Here is a 15,940-nt window from a genome sequence, read left to right on the forward strand (position 1 = left end):
AGAATTCGTGTCAAAGAGGATTAGGCAAAGATGATGAAGAGCGGTATAATCCCATTGTCCTGTCCTGGTGACGATAAAGCTGGCAGATGCAGTGGTGGGTCCGCCATGATAAATCAATTGGACTCTTGTTGCTCTCTCACACTTCCATGATTTCCTTTCCTATCAACATTCCTCGTCATGACACCTCATCTGGACCCCACGCACCTCTTGCGCCTCGCAAAGGACCTGATTGCCACAAAGACTCAATCCACAACGGCTCTTCCGAGTAATCCTTCCGCACCCAGTAGTAAGTAGCCCATACCCACACGCAACCATTAAGCAGAGTGATTCTCCATAATATCTTACTCCCCCTGCCCACTACAAATATATTTATGTTTTAAAAATATTTAATTTTTTTATTTTAAAATAATATTTTTAATGTATTCAAATTTTTTTATTTTAAAATAATATTTTTAATTTATTCAAAATAATTTATTATACTAATATTAAAAATAAAGTAATATTGCTCCACAATTATTAAAAACTATCGAATTTTGTATCCAAAAAAATGTTTTTTTCTTTTCACATGCCACCGGGAACAAAAATCATCTCTTGTCCAAGATAGCACGAAATATATTTTTTCAAATAAATAATTAAATCTATTAAATGTCATACCCTTTTTCTTCTTTTTTTTGCCCTTTTCACGCCAAAACTACCTTAATTGTTTTCATCAAAAAAATTATTTAATAAACAAATAATTAATTCCGCATACAGTGACAAAGTCAAATTTAATAGAACTAAAAAATCTTGAAAATTCAAAACTTATGGTCTCAAGCAATTGCCTTAACAAAACCAACAATTAGCTCAATTTAAAAGGAAAAGAAAAGCCTATCCTTCATGATATCATTCTTTAAAAAAAATTAATATTACAACTTTAATTTTAAAAAAATTCAATTTTTATAGGATTAATCTTAAAAAAAAAAAATTTAGAGCTAAATTTAGAGAAATAATATAATAATATAAGCTCAGCTTAAAAGAAAAATTTAGCCCTACAAGCTTAGTTATATTTTAAATTTTATTATTTCTACATTTTAAGTGTAAAAAATTTATTTAAGAGTTATTATATTTTTATCATATTAATATTTATATAAGAGATATTTATCTCTTATTAATATATATATTAAAGATATTTTATATCATTAATATTCTTAAAATAAAATTATATTTTAACTCATTCTTTTCATAAAAAAAACAAGATTTGTTGGCTGTATAATTTTCAATAAATTTATTTTTAGAATAGGTATTTAAAATATTATTGTATTTGTTTGTTCTTAAATTACTTGTTCGATCCTAAGCTAATACCTTAACTAGATGACAGTGTATTGAGTTGGTGGAAGTGCACATCTATTCACTTTACTTCTAATGCTAAAATCAAATCTAATTGTTCACATGATTTTTTAAAAAATATTTTTTAAAGAGTATGATAAAATTATTAAATGTAATTTAATTTTGTTGATGTTGTTATTGTTATTACCATTTATAATTAAACATACCATAGTCTCTTTAAAAAAATGAGATTGATTAAAATATGATGTTTTATCCTTTGTATGTTGTTATTGTTGCCATGATTAAACATACAGGCAGTTTCTTATAGGGATGAAATTGATTAAAATCTGATATCTTATCTAAAATCATCTTTTAAACTTCGAGCTTCGACGGCTAGATTTATACCTCGCTTAAAATTCTCCTAAATAAAAATTATATATATATATATAAATGAAATCTTGCTTAACTGGCACCTGTCAGTTCCCAGTATCCTTCCGTTACCTCTCTTCACCTTTCTTCTCGCATTTAAAAACCTCTCTTTTCATGAAGAGAGAGAGAGAGAGAGAGAGAGAGAAGGAGAGAACTGGATCAATCCAGATGGCCTTTAAAGGGGCAGAACCGATCCCAGAAGAAACGACGTCGAATTCTCTCTTAACAAACACGCGGTGCTGCTTCTGTTTTCCCTGCTTTTCTTCCCGACGATCCTCCACCGTCGGATTATCCTTCTGGGAGCGAATCCAATCATCATCACAGTCACACGGCTATGGTCCCAATCAAAATCAATGGTGGTTCAAGGGGATAAGAGCGTTGAAGAAGATCAGAGAGTGGTCCGAGATCGTTGCGGGTCCTAAATGGAAAACCTTCATTCGAAGATTGAATCGAAATAAGAGCAGTGGCAGTGGTAACGGAAGGCGCCATGGGAACTTCCAGTATGATCCTTTAAGTTACTCGCTGAATTTCGATGAAGGGCCGGGAGGACAGAAGGGGAATTTCGATGAAATGGATGATTACGGTGGGTTTCGCGATTTCTCCTCCCGTTACGCCTCCGTGTCCGCCTCTGGTCAGCCGATGGCTATGGATACCTCGGACAGTAAAGACGTGGTGGTTATGGCTTGAGAGAGAGGAGGAGCTGTGAGTGAGGGCATAATTGATGCTAATTTGCGCCGGGCTGTGCAGGATAACGATCGAGTGTTTGTTGACTTGGTGACGCAAGGTGCCGGCGCGTACTTTACTGCTCATCTATAGTATTATTATAGTTTGTAGCTGTATAGAGTCTTATTACCTTTTTTTGGGTTAATTAAATAAATTCGAGACGGTAGGTGGGGCAATGACAAGGAAACACGTGTCAGGAAAATGGCCAGTTTGCTTGTTATGCATGTATTATATATATATATATATATATAAAAATTGGGTGTCTTGTTTGGAGAATAATAGGGATGTCGGGCTTTGTATTGTAACATTTGTGTGTATTCATAAATACATTCTTTAAATCAAAACAAAGATATTTTAGGAGAATGATTCTTAGCCGTACTTTTTATGAATTTGTTAATGATAAATTCATTGGCCTTTCTTGAGGGTCATCAATTTTAAATTTTAATCTATTGACTTCCGATTTTTTTTCCTAAAAAAAGAATTTTCCAATGAATTTACTTGTAAACTTGGAGATAATATATATATATATATATATATATATATATAGTCTTGTCACTATCGTAATCACAACTTATCACACCATTGTCATTATTACCCCTCTATTTTTTCCTTTTTATTTATTATTCTGATATAACTATTAATAAAAAAAATAATTTATTCATTAATTTTTTTTCAGGATACACTCAAGTAATATGAAATAACTTATTTTTTTAAGAAAATATTTTTTATAAAATAAACACAACTTTAATGTGATTAGAATTTTTATTTTTGGAAAAATTACCCTAAATTACCTATAATTTGGTCATTTTTCAACTTATATCTATTTTTTAAAAAAAGAAATACAATTAATTTGATCGAAAAGATAAATTTACATTCACGTATAAAATAACATTAACAACCCTAAAAAAATTTCAAACTCGCCCTTTCCCTTAAAAATCTTGAAAACTTATTTAAGTTTTATGTAATCAAAATGCCATTCAACCTTTAACTATCATTATATACTATATATAAAAGCATGAATTGTGTGTTAAAATATATATTTTCATAAGAACATCTTTAAATCTTTAGAATTTTTGTACTCGTAGTAAGAAAACTTTAATAATAAATATCAGATATATTATCTTACCTTAAAATTATTCTATACGCTAAGATTGAAGACTTTTATTATATATAAAAGGAAGATATACATTATTATTTTTAATATCATACTATAAAATATATATGTTATACATTCAACACTATCTCTAATTAAATGAGAAATTAAAACATTAATATAATTCCTAAAAGAAGGTTAATATCGTTTGGTTTATTATATGTCTATTTATAGAGCTTCTTAATATAATTCCTAAAAGAAGGTTAATATTTATAGAGCTTGTAAAACCTTAAATAATATAAAATAAACTTCTAAAATAACCGCCAATCTATATACAATCTTTTTGACACTCTATTTTGATCGTTAAAACTATAAAAATGGTTAAAATATGTTACTAAAAGTAAAAAATTAGAAGCTGAGAATTAATAAAAACTTATCAAAATTTATTAGAAAGAGATCCTTTGTTTTTGCATTATATATTCATAAAACTTGTGTTATTTTTGCCATCGTTAATAATATTAAAAGAAGAGACCCTTCTAAATGAAGCAATTCATAAAACTTTTGTTCATACCTGTATTTTTTATATCTTTAATCTTTGTCACATATTGTAAAAAGAATTTTTTTTTTATATATAAACTCTTATTTAAAGAACTTTTGTTATACTAATATTAAAAAAAAATAGTTAATCAAGAAGAAGAATGGATTTTTTCATTTATTTCTATATTTTAATATTTATCACATTTATAATAAAATATAAAATTTTAAAATAAAAAAATTTGTAAAACCCATTATGTTAATATAATCACATTAAAATTTAATAAAATATTAAATAAGATATAAGATTAGTATCTTAACAGGTAAATCAAGATTTTATTAATTATATAAATTATATATAATTAATAAAGTGTTGGTGTAGCATAATTTTATTTTTATAAGATAAAAATAAAAATATAATTTTTTAAAAATATATTTATTAAAAAAACTAGTTATGAAATTTAAATAAAACTATATTTTTTTTTTTAAAAAAGTATGATAATATCCGTGTAATAACAAAAAAAAAAAAGTATGATAATATCCGTGTAATAACTTAAAAAAAAATCTCACATTCCATGGTGATAATTGCTTAAAAAAAAAGTTGTCATAAAGTGATGTCATGTCCTATCATTGGGAGGACTCTTCACTCTTCCTCATTATTATTATTATTATTTAATTATAAATATTTGCTTCAAATTTGAAGGAAATGATGGAACCGCTGACCAAAAAGGAACAATCCGCAGGCTTGAGTGGATCGACAGACATAATAAATTTCTCAATGCCTTTTGACTTTAAGCACCGATTATTGAGTTTTTGTTTTCATACAAACAAAATATATAGAGTTTGTAGAATAAGATAGAGCATATTCTGCTGTAATATCCTATTTTTTGTTTTTTATTTATTGAAAAAACCGGTTAACCCTTCTTAATAGGAAAACGTCCTAAAAAACTTATAAACTTGATTTTCAAATGAGAATTGTAATATTTTTACAAAATAAATTCTCAATTGTAAGATTTTTTTTAAAAGTATTATCTTTTTAAAATAAATAAATATTACTTTTATCTCAAAAATTATAAAAGTAATAGCTGATATTTATTTTTTAAATTAATATTTTTTAAATCATTCACGTGTTGTTGTTGTTGAGGCTTTATAAATTATGCTATTTTTAATTAAATTTTTAAAATTCAAATGCATTTTTTTTTTCAATATTTTGTTTTTACCATGCTATTTTAAAGATAGAATTACTCCCTACCATTTTCTTTCTTTCCACGCGATGCTATGAATATTCTAAATATGACACGTGCGCGTATACACGGTGACCAATCTATAGCGCCAGCATGCGTAGATGAATGCGCATATAAATGGAATAAGAGCGCGCGCATTATGTTATTCAACCGTAGGTTTATTTTTTAATAGTGACATGTTTAATTTTTTTTTAGAATTATAAGAGGTTTATATATTTATTAATTTTAAAATTTATAAAATTAATTAAATTATATATAAGCTGATATAATTATTTATATTAATGATAAAAAAAAAATTCATATATCATCTCCATGTCAGAATGTTTATAGCATACTAGCAGCTATTTTGATATAACAAATAGATTTTATTTGAGATATAATGTTTTTTAAGGTATTAATTGTACTTAATATATTTATTATAGAGTTATAGCAATATATTTTTAGGATGGAATAATTTTTAATTTATAAACAATAATTTCTATAAGTGTTTTAAGAATTTATGTTTTGCTTGTGATAAACATAAACAAAGAATTTATAAAAAAATATAATTTTTTAATTGATATATATATATATATATATATATATATATATTTGGTTTTCCCTTTCACGTCCAAGTTTATTGACTTGGTGTCCCTAACATTATAAGTTACAACACAACCTCTTACCTTTTCAATATAGAATAAAATTCTCTTTGTTTAGCTATTTATTGTACAAGCTATTTTACAATAATAATCCATACCATGTTTCATGTATAAAAAAAAGATATTTTTTAAATTAAACCTTTTTTCAATATAAGTATTTCAAAATTCTAAAGAAATTATGTTAGCAAAAAAAACTTAAATCAAAATTTTACACACTATCCAATTAATCCAAAACAAAAATTTACTATTATTTTAGCTATAATATGGCATTGTGCTATTTTTTGAATGCATGAACATTTACAAAGTTTTCCATACTTTTATTGAAGTAGCACCACTTTCTATATTTATGTAGATGAAAAAAAAAATTACATATTTAATTTGAATACTAATTTTATAAATCTTGATTTTATATATAAATTAGTACATATCTCTCTTGCTAATAATTTATTATTATCCATGAAACTCCTAACTAACAAAAAAAACTAGTAAAAGTTAAGTTTATTTTATTAGAAAATTTATTTAAATGGTATTAAGCTCATGTTAGTAGAAATATTTCTAACTAAATCCTGTGAGAGATCTTTAATAAAAGAATTTGCTAGATTATTGCAATATCTGACATGTATAATGACATATATAATGGTAATTATCGAGCAATAAATTAATTATCTTATGTATTCATGTTTCAGGCTAATATATCTAAATTTTTCATTATAAGTTTTACTAAATACCCTAGACATAATTGCTTAATAATCACAATGTAAAAAGATAGATGACATTGGTTATGATCACAACTTATATTCAATGACATATTTTTTAACAATTTTACTTTTTTATTAGCAATGGTTGTTAAAGCTATGAATTCAAATTTTATTGTAAACTAAGTTATGCATGTTTATTTCCTTGAAACCCAATAAATAACACCACCTTCTAGAATCAATATTCATCCAAAGCTGACTTATTATCATTTGTATTAGTTATCTAATTAATATCAATATAACCTTTAAGTACAGTTAAAAAATTATTATAAAATAATCTAAATTTATAGTCCTTTTCAAGTAACCAAATACTCTTACAATTGCTTTCCAGTTATCCATATCTAAGATTACTTGTATACATGGATAATTTACATGTTATGAAAGTCATATCAGGTATAGTACAGTACATGACATACATTAAGTACCAATTACACTAGCATATTCAATTTGAGCTTGTGAAAGTAATATTAAGTGCAGTACAGTACATGACATACATTAAATATCAATTTCACTAGCATAATCAATTTGAGCTTGTGAAAGCAATATCAGGTGTAGTATAGTACATGACATATATTATGTTATCAATTGCACTATTAAATTCAATTTAGACAATAGATCTATTAATATATTCTTTTAATTTAAAAAAAATATCATATAGAATATTTGCTTCTTTTGATATTCAAATGATTAAATTTATTTAAAACTTTCACAGTATAATAAGATTGAAAAAGAGAAAAACCCTCACAATTTTTCTTACTTTGATATCTAAAATTGTATTTACCTAATTTAAACTCTTCATTTTAAACTTTAAAGTTAGATATTTCTTCATATCATAGACACTATTCATGTTAGTACTAATAATAAAGATGATATTCATATAAAGATATATTATCAAACCAAAATCATTTATAAATTTAAAATAATACATTTATTAGCACTAACATGTTTAAAACCATATTCTAAAATTACAGAATTAAATTTTTCATGTCATTGTTTAAGAGCTTGTTTTAATCCATATAGACATCTAATCAATTTACAGATTTTATATTTATTTTCTAGTAGAGTAAAGCCCTCTAGTAAGGGGCTGAGACAGGGAGCTAGCAAAGGCCTCGATCCATGTAAGGAATTTTTTTCTAACCTAAAACAACTTAAATCTAGACCCCTCTTAATTTTACGTTTTAGTTCTACCCCTGCCTTTAGTTATTTCATATAGACCTCTTCCTCTAATTTACCATTGAAAAAAGTTGTTTTGACAACCATTTGATATACATATAAATTATATAATGATGATAAAACTAAAAATATTTTTATAAATGTCATAAGAGCCATCAAAGCATATGTATCAAAATAGTTTATTCTTTGTTTTTTTTATTTATATCCATAAACCACTAATGATGTTTGAAAAGTTTGAATTGACCTATTATTATTATATTTTCTTCAAAAAAATTCATTTACATCTAATTGTCTTAGAATTTGGAAGCAAATCAATAATAGCTTAAGCATTATTATATAATAATGAATCCAACTCAACTCATTATTAACTGTCTCTTTTCTAAAAGTAAAATCTTAAAGACATCATTACTTCTTCGAATGTTTTAGGATTATCTTCTATTATTAATAAGATTAATATATTTGTAAAATCATCATTTTTATTGCCTTAAATTAAGAAAACAATGATTTCTAAAGATATATAAATGGATGTAAAGTCTTTTCTTTTCTAGTACGATGGCTTCTTCGAAGTTCAATAGGATGATCCATTTAAATTCTTTTATTTCTAAAACTTGGATAAAAACCTGCAATATTTGTTTATTCTATTTCAATTTTAAAAATATTGATTCATTCACTAATTAAAGTAGAATCAATTTAAAATTTTTTTTTAATATACTCAACATCTCTAGATTCCACAATTATATTAGAAATTGAATATAGTATTGTAGTGCTTGTGAATTTTCAGAATAATCAATAAAATTGCTTTTTAAAGTTCTAGATCCCAATTTTATCATTTTAGAATCTAAAACTTTATAAAAAGCAAGATAACCTTAAACTTTAAGATAATTTAAATTTGATTTTTTTTTCTTCTATATTTTGTATGGAGAAACTTTTAATATTCTGAAAGAAGTTTTATTATATATGTTATGACGTGTACTATATCAAATGACAAACCCGTCTTTTTAAATTGAAAGAATTTTGAATTTTATTATAAAGTTATGATTAGAAAAAGTTACTATCTAGAATAGGTTTAACAATTTTGTTTTCCTTGTGTTTTGGTCTTTAAATAGTAAGAAAGGAGAAAAGATAATAGAGAAAAGGATTTTGGCTAGCCACATTACAGCTACTTAAAGGCTGATAATTTTCCTTTTAGATTAGGGTTTTTAAGGTTTTTATTGTAATGCAATACTGGTTAAAGGCTATCTTAAGACTGGGAATGAGATTATTATTCCCAATGTTTTTTCTATATATTTTATTATTATTATAAGTTGAAGTTTTGGTGTTCGCAATCCAAAAACATATTATTAATAAATTTTTTTTGTCAACACATGAACAAAATGAATAAAAAAATTTTGTCAACACATGAACAAAATGAATAAATAAGAAATTAGGATTTTTAATAAATAAATAATTTTTTCCAAAGTTTTAATCCTTTGAACTCTTTCAATCACCATTGATTAATTTTTAACTGACTTCTTTTCTAGTCCAAGACTACGCTCTGGACAGAGAGCCAAAATGGAGTTCTTGACCAGTATTTTTTGACAATAGAATTAGAAAATGTAACCATTAATTCTCTACAAGTATATTCATATTTGCACATCCAAACAGATACAGTTACTGGTAATCCTAACCACCACATCCACAGCCAAAAGCCAAAGCCAGCAACTTACCAAAATGGCCCCAGTTATGGACCTGTAAGGTAAGGCTTCTAAATAAAACATTACAATCAAGAACCTGTGAACACGTTCAGGCATTTCTTCTATTCAAAGACTTTATGTTCAACAAAATGTCACCTACAATCCATGGAAAGCTCAAGCAATTCATCCTTTCATGGAAATAAGTAGGATGGTAAGTAACGTGATACCATGCTGAAGCCATGCACTGGTGCTCAGTAGGGTCGCAGCTGCTCTCAAACCATTCTTTAGCTTCCTTCTTCAGGTTCTTCAGCGACACTAGAATTCTATCTTTCACATCTCCGTATTTTCTGTTGTCACGTTGCAAATACGTTGGCCTGTGTCGCAAATTACCTGTCAGTATCTCATCCTCAGTTTTAGCCCCATAATAATCCATTAATGTGCTCATTTTCTCCATATACTTCTCCTTATAGATTGATGCGATTCCAAGGAAATCCTCAAAACCTTTCACTTCAAGATCTTGGTCATAAGTTGCTTCAGCCATCTTTTTTGACCTTTCTTGTCTTGTTGAATCATGGATGTCTCGATAGAGTTTTCCCAGTACCCCATCAGATATGTACATTTTCTTTTCTACTCTCTCCATGAAATCTGGAAATTCCCTTGGCTTCAAATACAGGGGCATCTCAGCTGGCGCTCCGGTCTTTGCAAAGTCAACTGCCATGGAGTGGAGGGTTGCCAACTGCAGACATTTTTCACTTCGGGCTTTATCTGGTTCACAGTCAGCATGCACTAAATGGGCAGTAGAGATGGCACCCAAAGTGTCGTTGATCATATAATCCACGAAAAATCTCTGAATTTCCTGAAAAGTCAGCAAGAAAAACATTTTGTCGGTTTAAGAATCATTGAAAGAATTAAGATTATAGAGAGTGCCAGTTTATTACCAATTTCATAATGCAAGTTGAAATACCTCTAAAGTCACATTGTGATCCACTATTCGTTGTCTCCCTCCAACGTAGTCCATTGGGGCTTCAGTATGACAAGGGAGAAGACCTTCATCCCAGCTTATGAAAAATTGATCCCCATCAAGATCACCACCAGAGCATTCATTTGGATGAGGCCTGTGTACAATTTCTTTTAGTAAACTATCCATTTACTAAAGAATCCACTGCCACTTCCTCCCTATTTACAAATTACTTTAAACACATCCAGATAACAGAAGTTGAATATTATTGCATTGCAAATGAAAAATGCTCAATGATGATGCATGATAAAATGGAGTTTAAGTAGAAATCCTTTGCCCTTTTACTAGAAAGAGTTCATGAGGATGCTGTTGAGTAGAAACGAAGCTGCATCTGTCAGAAAAGAAATATATGTGCAGTTATTGGAGCATCTTTATTGACATAAAAACCAGAGTCAAGGGGAAAAGGTTCATGAAAAACATGATTGCATGGACTTTAATTTTGGAAAAGCTTCCCCATAAAGGTCAGGTTAACTACTGATGGTTACAATAGGCAGACCAAGAAGAGGATACCAAAATTTTAAAATAAAAAAATAAACTGTTCCTTGGCATCCAGCATCTCCTACTTTTATATGTTTTTTGTATTTTTTCCTCTAAAAAAGAAATGAAAAATTAACCCTTCTAACCTCAAAATCAAGGATGTGCCTATTCATGGAGTCCACAGACCATGGACCTGAACCAGATGTGTTCCTCATCATCTCAAGACCTAAAGTTGTACAACTGCTAACACAACATTGTGACCAAAAGATAAATTCATGAAAATATTAAACATTTTTGCAATGCCTGATGAGCAGTGGTATCTGATAAATGACCATTAAACATATCACACATGAAAGCACTGGACTAAAATGTTAATAGATGGCACCTCAAAAGATCTAAACATACCTTCCTCCATTCTGGGGGAAGATAATGCAATCCACCAAGCCCTTCTCCTCCAGTTCCACATTATAGACTGCTTCAAGGACTCTAATGTCTCCTGGGTGAAGACAAGGATTCTTGGTGACAGCCACTTCCCCTATTATAATGGATGTTGACTCATCTACCTTCCGAAAGAAGCTCTGGTCCGAACATTGCAGCTCTGCTTTTGTCATGGTTATGCGAACATAAACTTGTCCATAGTCTAAGGTACCACTTTCATCCAGGCAGCCAATCAGGATGCGACCCTTTGGGACAAATATTCGACATCGGCTTCTTAATTCCATCAATGAATTTTCATGATAGGCTTGAAGCATCATTGAGAGGTAAGGTTCCACATTGGGCTCGTAGCCTTGAAGCAACATTTGTACAAGAATATTCTTGGAATCAGCCCACACCAAATTCTCTAAGACATCTAAAGCTGATTCTTTATTAGTTAGCATTTTTCTGAGCTGATACAACTGTTTCTGTTGCAAAGCCTGAAATATTTCATCTGCCACTCCCAATGTAGACAAGAGAGAAATGATCTCCCGATTCAAATAGCAAGGCATGGACTCACTCCATTTAGTGACATTGAGCATCCTGTTTTCTGAGTCAAATTTTAGCATACTACTACGCAAAGATAGCTTCCGGAAGGAATTGCGGTCAACAGCAACCACCCCCTTATAGCCACCATACCGAATTTGAAATGCTGATGGAGTATGACTCAATCCACACTTGTGAGCAACTTGCTTGGCGAAAGAAAGAGAAATTTTGCCAATTCCATCAGAAAAGCAGTAGTCAATGCCATCAGTAGTGACTTCAATGTCAGGAATAATCTCTACATCTTGCACAGGAACAACAAAAGTTTGCAAAGAAGAACTGAACAACTGACCCATCCTGGCAGCACATTTGGACACACTGCGTATCTTGTCAAAGCAACCCATCCATTTTCTAATATCTTCTGCTTTCACATCATTGTTAGAAGCAAACATCCAAACAGAATTGGATCGTAATTGACTAGCAGAAAACGCCAGAAACTCAAACCTTTTAGCTCCAATCACAATCCCATCTCGAAGAATGGACAATATTCTATGATATATTCCAGTTCTGAAAGGTTTTGCGAAAATACCTCGCTGGATACTCGTTGAAATTGCATTCGCAGGAAGTTTACTCCAATCTTCTTCAACAAAAGTAACTCTTATAAAGTCTGAAGCGTATTGAGCAAAGTGTTTCACAACATAGTTGGAGGTTTCATACTCAGGACCCAAACAAAAAATCTTTGATGGTGTAATTAAGGCCCTATGACAACTCATTATATTATTCTCTGTTAAGCTCTTGGGTGGTGATGAGAGAGATTCTCTAAGGCTTTGCTTTACAAAAGACAAGGGATCATAACAGGTCATCTTTAACTTGTGCAATTTCTGAAGAATTATAAAAGCAGTGTTTACAGTCAGATTGCGAAGGATCTTCATGAGATCACTGTCCACTGCAGCAAGACTAATTTTTTGAGTATGAACAAGAGAATTCAGCTGGAAAAGGACCTCATATGCTAACTTATCTGATCCACATCTTATGAGTGGAACTGTTTCCGAAGCAGAACGAAATTCTTCCCCATCCTCCAAATCAAGTATGTTCATAAATTCTTGATAATATGGGAAATTTCTAAAAGTATCTGAAGCCTCTAATCCTTCTCCAATTTCCCAACAAAATGACGTCGACTGTCCAATTGATTTTATGGCAGAAATGTCTGTTGTTCGAACCCAAAGAAAGTCAAAGTCTTCCTTGCAGTAAAAATACCGATTAGTGCTAAATTTCGAAGCTATGCCAGGTCCAGAGATTTTTTGATAGATCCTTGGTCCATACCTGAGCTGAAAACATACAATCTAGGTTACGACATCACCCAAGTAACACAATAAACAGAAGAAGAGTAACTGATATAAAGTCAGATTTCCAATAAGAAAACTAGTTAAACCAGAACAGAGAGCAGGGAGGAATATTTCTGCACAGGAGAGGAGTATTTCTTTTCCTGTCACACGTCACAAATTTTTCTTGGGTTTACAGAGAAATAAAAATCTTCATCACTTGGTTGAGCACAGCTTCATGCAATCTAATATGCAATGACCATTCAGTATAGCATACAATTCTGGTAAACTGGAAATTCACTGAGGCCCAATTCCAAAACCTCGATTCGAAGTCTGAGACAGTGTTCACTTTTGGAGCTTGGGTAAGGATGCGTTCAAATTGACATTTTGCTGCTATGATTATCTTGCATTTACAACAGGCTGCACAAAATTGGTGGCATTAATTCGGATCCATTTGACACGGAAACATTATCCTACTATTCGAAGATGGGTGGAGAAACTTTATGCTGGTTCCATATAGGGCCATAGCATTTGTAAAAGCACAGGCCACTTTCTTTTCCTCATAACCCCATTCCAACAAAATAAAATTTTGGTAAAGCTTGAATCTTTAGTCAGAATCTAATCTAACACCACCTCAAAGCTTGAATTTTTTTCTTCTTGTAAACTTCCATATTCAAGTCCATATTTTGCAGAAACAATTAAAAGGTATCGATGAGGGCATTATGCCACTTTTTGTAAGTGTATCAACCCTAAAATACTCCCTACAATACTCAAAATCATTCACCCTATCTACTTCGATTAGTGAAGGTAGTGTAGATAGAATACCCAGTCTTTCAACAAAAATACAAGTGTGCTCAATACAGCATGTCTTACATGCCCATCTAATCTTCCTAAATGACAACCTATTGTTTCATTTAAACTCCACACCAAGAACTTCTGTTCAACAATTGTGCGAGGAACTCCACAAAGATAAAAACGTAAAAAAAATTCAACATGCAAATGCAAGCAAATCAACATCATACTCCGTGTAAAATGGCATTACCAGATTAATTTCTCTCCTAATCCAAACAAAACCCATAAAAACCATACCTTTAAAACGACAGCGTTAACCTTGTCACCATCCAAAGGGAACCCAACAGCCTCCAAGATATCCTCAAACTCCACCACTAACTTATAACGGAACTCCTGCCCTACCCGAATCCAAAACTCAATCCTCCGCCTCTCAGGCATAAACCACCCTCTCACACCTTCCCAGTACTCAAGAACACACAATGTAGTGTCTTTTTTCATAAAACCCGCATACAAAACCCCATTTTCCATTCTATTTTGGTCCATGACTGGCCTGGGAATGATGTCATCACAGGTTTCTGATAACTTGAGATTCTGGGATTTTAAGACGAGTTTGTTCTGTAGAGAGAGAGAGAGTGCCTCGTGTTTAACCTCGAGGGAAGCAAATTGGACTCGGCCAAAGCCACGGGAATTCCAGTTTTTCCGTACCGTGGAGATTTCTATGGCAAAGACAGAATCTTTGCCGAGTTGGGCTACGAGGTACTGTAAGATTTCTTGGGCTGTGATTGTTTGCGGGATGTTTGTTACACGAACTGAGGGTCTCTCTGCTGCCACTTCCATAGTTAGAGAGGAGAGGGTTTTGGTGGCTTTTAAAAGAATCTGAGCGAGTGAGACAGAGAGAGCAATCGCTAAGAAGGAAGAAGCGTGAATTTATTTTAACTACTTACCGGCCGTTAGTTATTGTCTTAATTATTGCTTTTAAAAATATTTTTTTATTTAAAAATATATTAATTTTTTTATATTAATAAAATAATAAAAAACTATTTTTTTTTAAAAAAAAAAAATCAAAACTGAAAACAAACAGGTTTTTATTTCTCTGTGCCTGTTTTGAGTCCCTATCTTTTTATTTTTATTTCTTTTAATAAAAGAATAGCTGGTGTGTTCGCTGAGAAAACTATTTTCCTTCTCCATTTTTTTTTAAATTAAAAAATTATTCGTTTATTATAAATAAAATCAAATTTTTTCACTGAGAAAAATAAAAGAATATTAGATTATAAATATGTTTTTATAGAAACTAAAAATCATAATTTATAATAAATATTTTATATTCATGACAATGTAATTATAAATATTTATTTAAATTAAATTAAATTAAAACTTAACATAAAATAGTTATATTATTAACTCAAAGAAATATTTATATTGTATTTCAAATTAAAATAAAAAAATCTTATATATAAGAAGAATTATATTATACATGTTTTCTCTTCATTTTAAATATAATGAAAAACTTGCATTGAAAAGTGAAAAAAAATCTAAAATATATATTTCAAATTTAGTATAAATTTAAAAAAATAAAATAAAAAAACCTAATTTCGAGTTCTTTAGACAGGGAAATATTACATTTGAATAAAAAGTTTTTTTTTTCTTTTTATGACTATAGTTTTTTAGAAACTTAGAGCATTATTGTATTCTAAAATAATCCATCTATTTCTTTAATTTGCTTAATGTGTTCCCTTTATCAATAAGATAATTTGATGATAGCTTAACTAGGTTTTTTAGATTATAAAATATGGTATTTGAACAG

General features: G+C 29.7%; 2 protein-coding genes across 2 annotated transcripts; one reads left to right on the forward strand and one right to left on the reverse strand.

The window, feature by feature from the left end:
* The first annotated feature begins 1,786 nt into the window (after positions 1–1,786).
* LOC105128567 (uncharacterized) lies at positions 1,787–2,801 on the forward strand. Its single transcript, XM_011030291.1, has 2 exons — positions 1,787–2,572; positions 2,607–2,801. The coding sequence occupies exon 1, from the start codon at positions 1,849–1,851 to the stop codon at positions 2,419–2,421; it is 573 nt and encodes a 190-aa protein (XP_011028593.1). The 5' UTR covers positions 1,787–1,848; the 3' UTR covers positions 2,422–2,572; positions 2,607–2,801.
* A 6,690-nt stretch (positions 2,802–9,491) lies between these two features.
* On the reverse strand, positions 9,492–15,057 carry RDR2 (RNA-dependent RNA polymerase 2). Its single transcript, XM_011030292.1, has 4 exons — positions 14,434–15,057; positions 11,471–13,350; positions 10,535–10,685; positions 9,492–10,426 (listed from the first exon to the last, which is right to left on the reverse strand). The coding sequence occupies exons 1-4, from the start codon at positions 14,971–14,973 to the stop codon at positions 9,680–9,682; spliced, it is 3,318 nt and encodes a 1,105-aa protein (XP_011028594.1). The 5' UTR covers positions 14,974–15,057; the 3' UTR covers positions 9,492–9,679.
* Positions 15,058–15,940: the final 883 nt, after the last annotated feature.

This window comes from Populus euphratica, unplaced genomic scaffold, assembly GCF_000495115.2.
Source record: "Populus euphratica unplaced genomic scaffold, PopEup_1.0 scaffold111.1, whole genome shotgun sequence".
NCBI lineage: Eukaryota > Viridiplantae > Streptophyta > Magnoliopsida > Malpighiales > Salicaceae > Populus > Populus euphratica.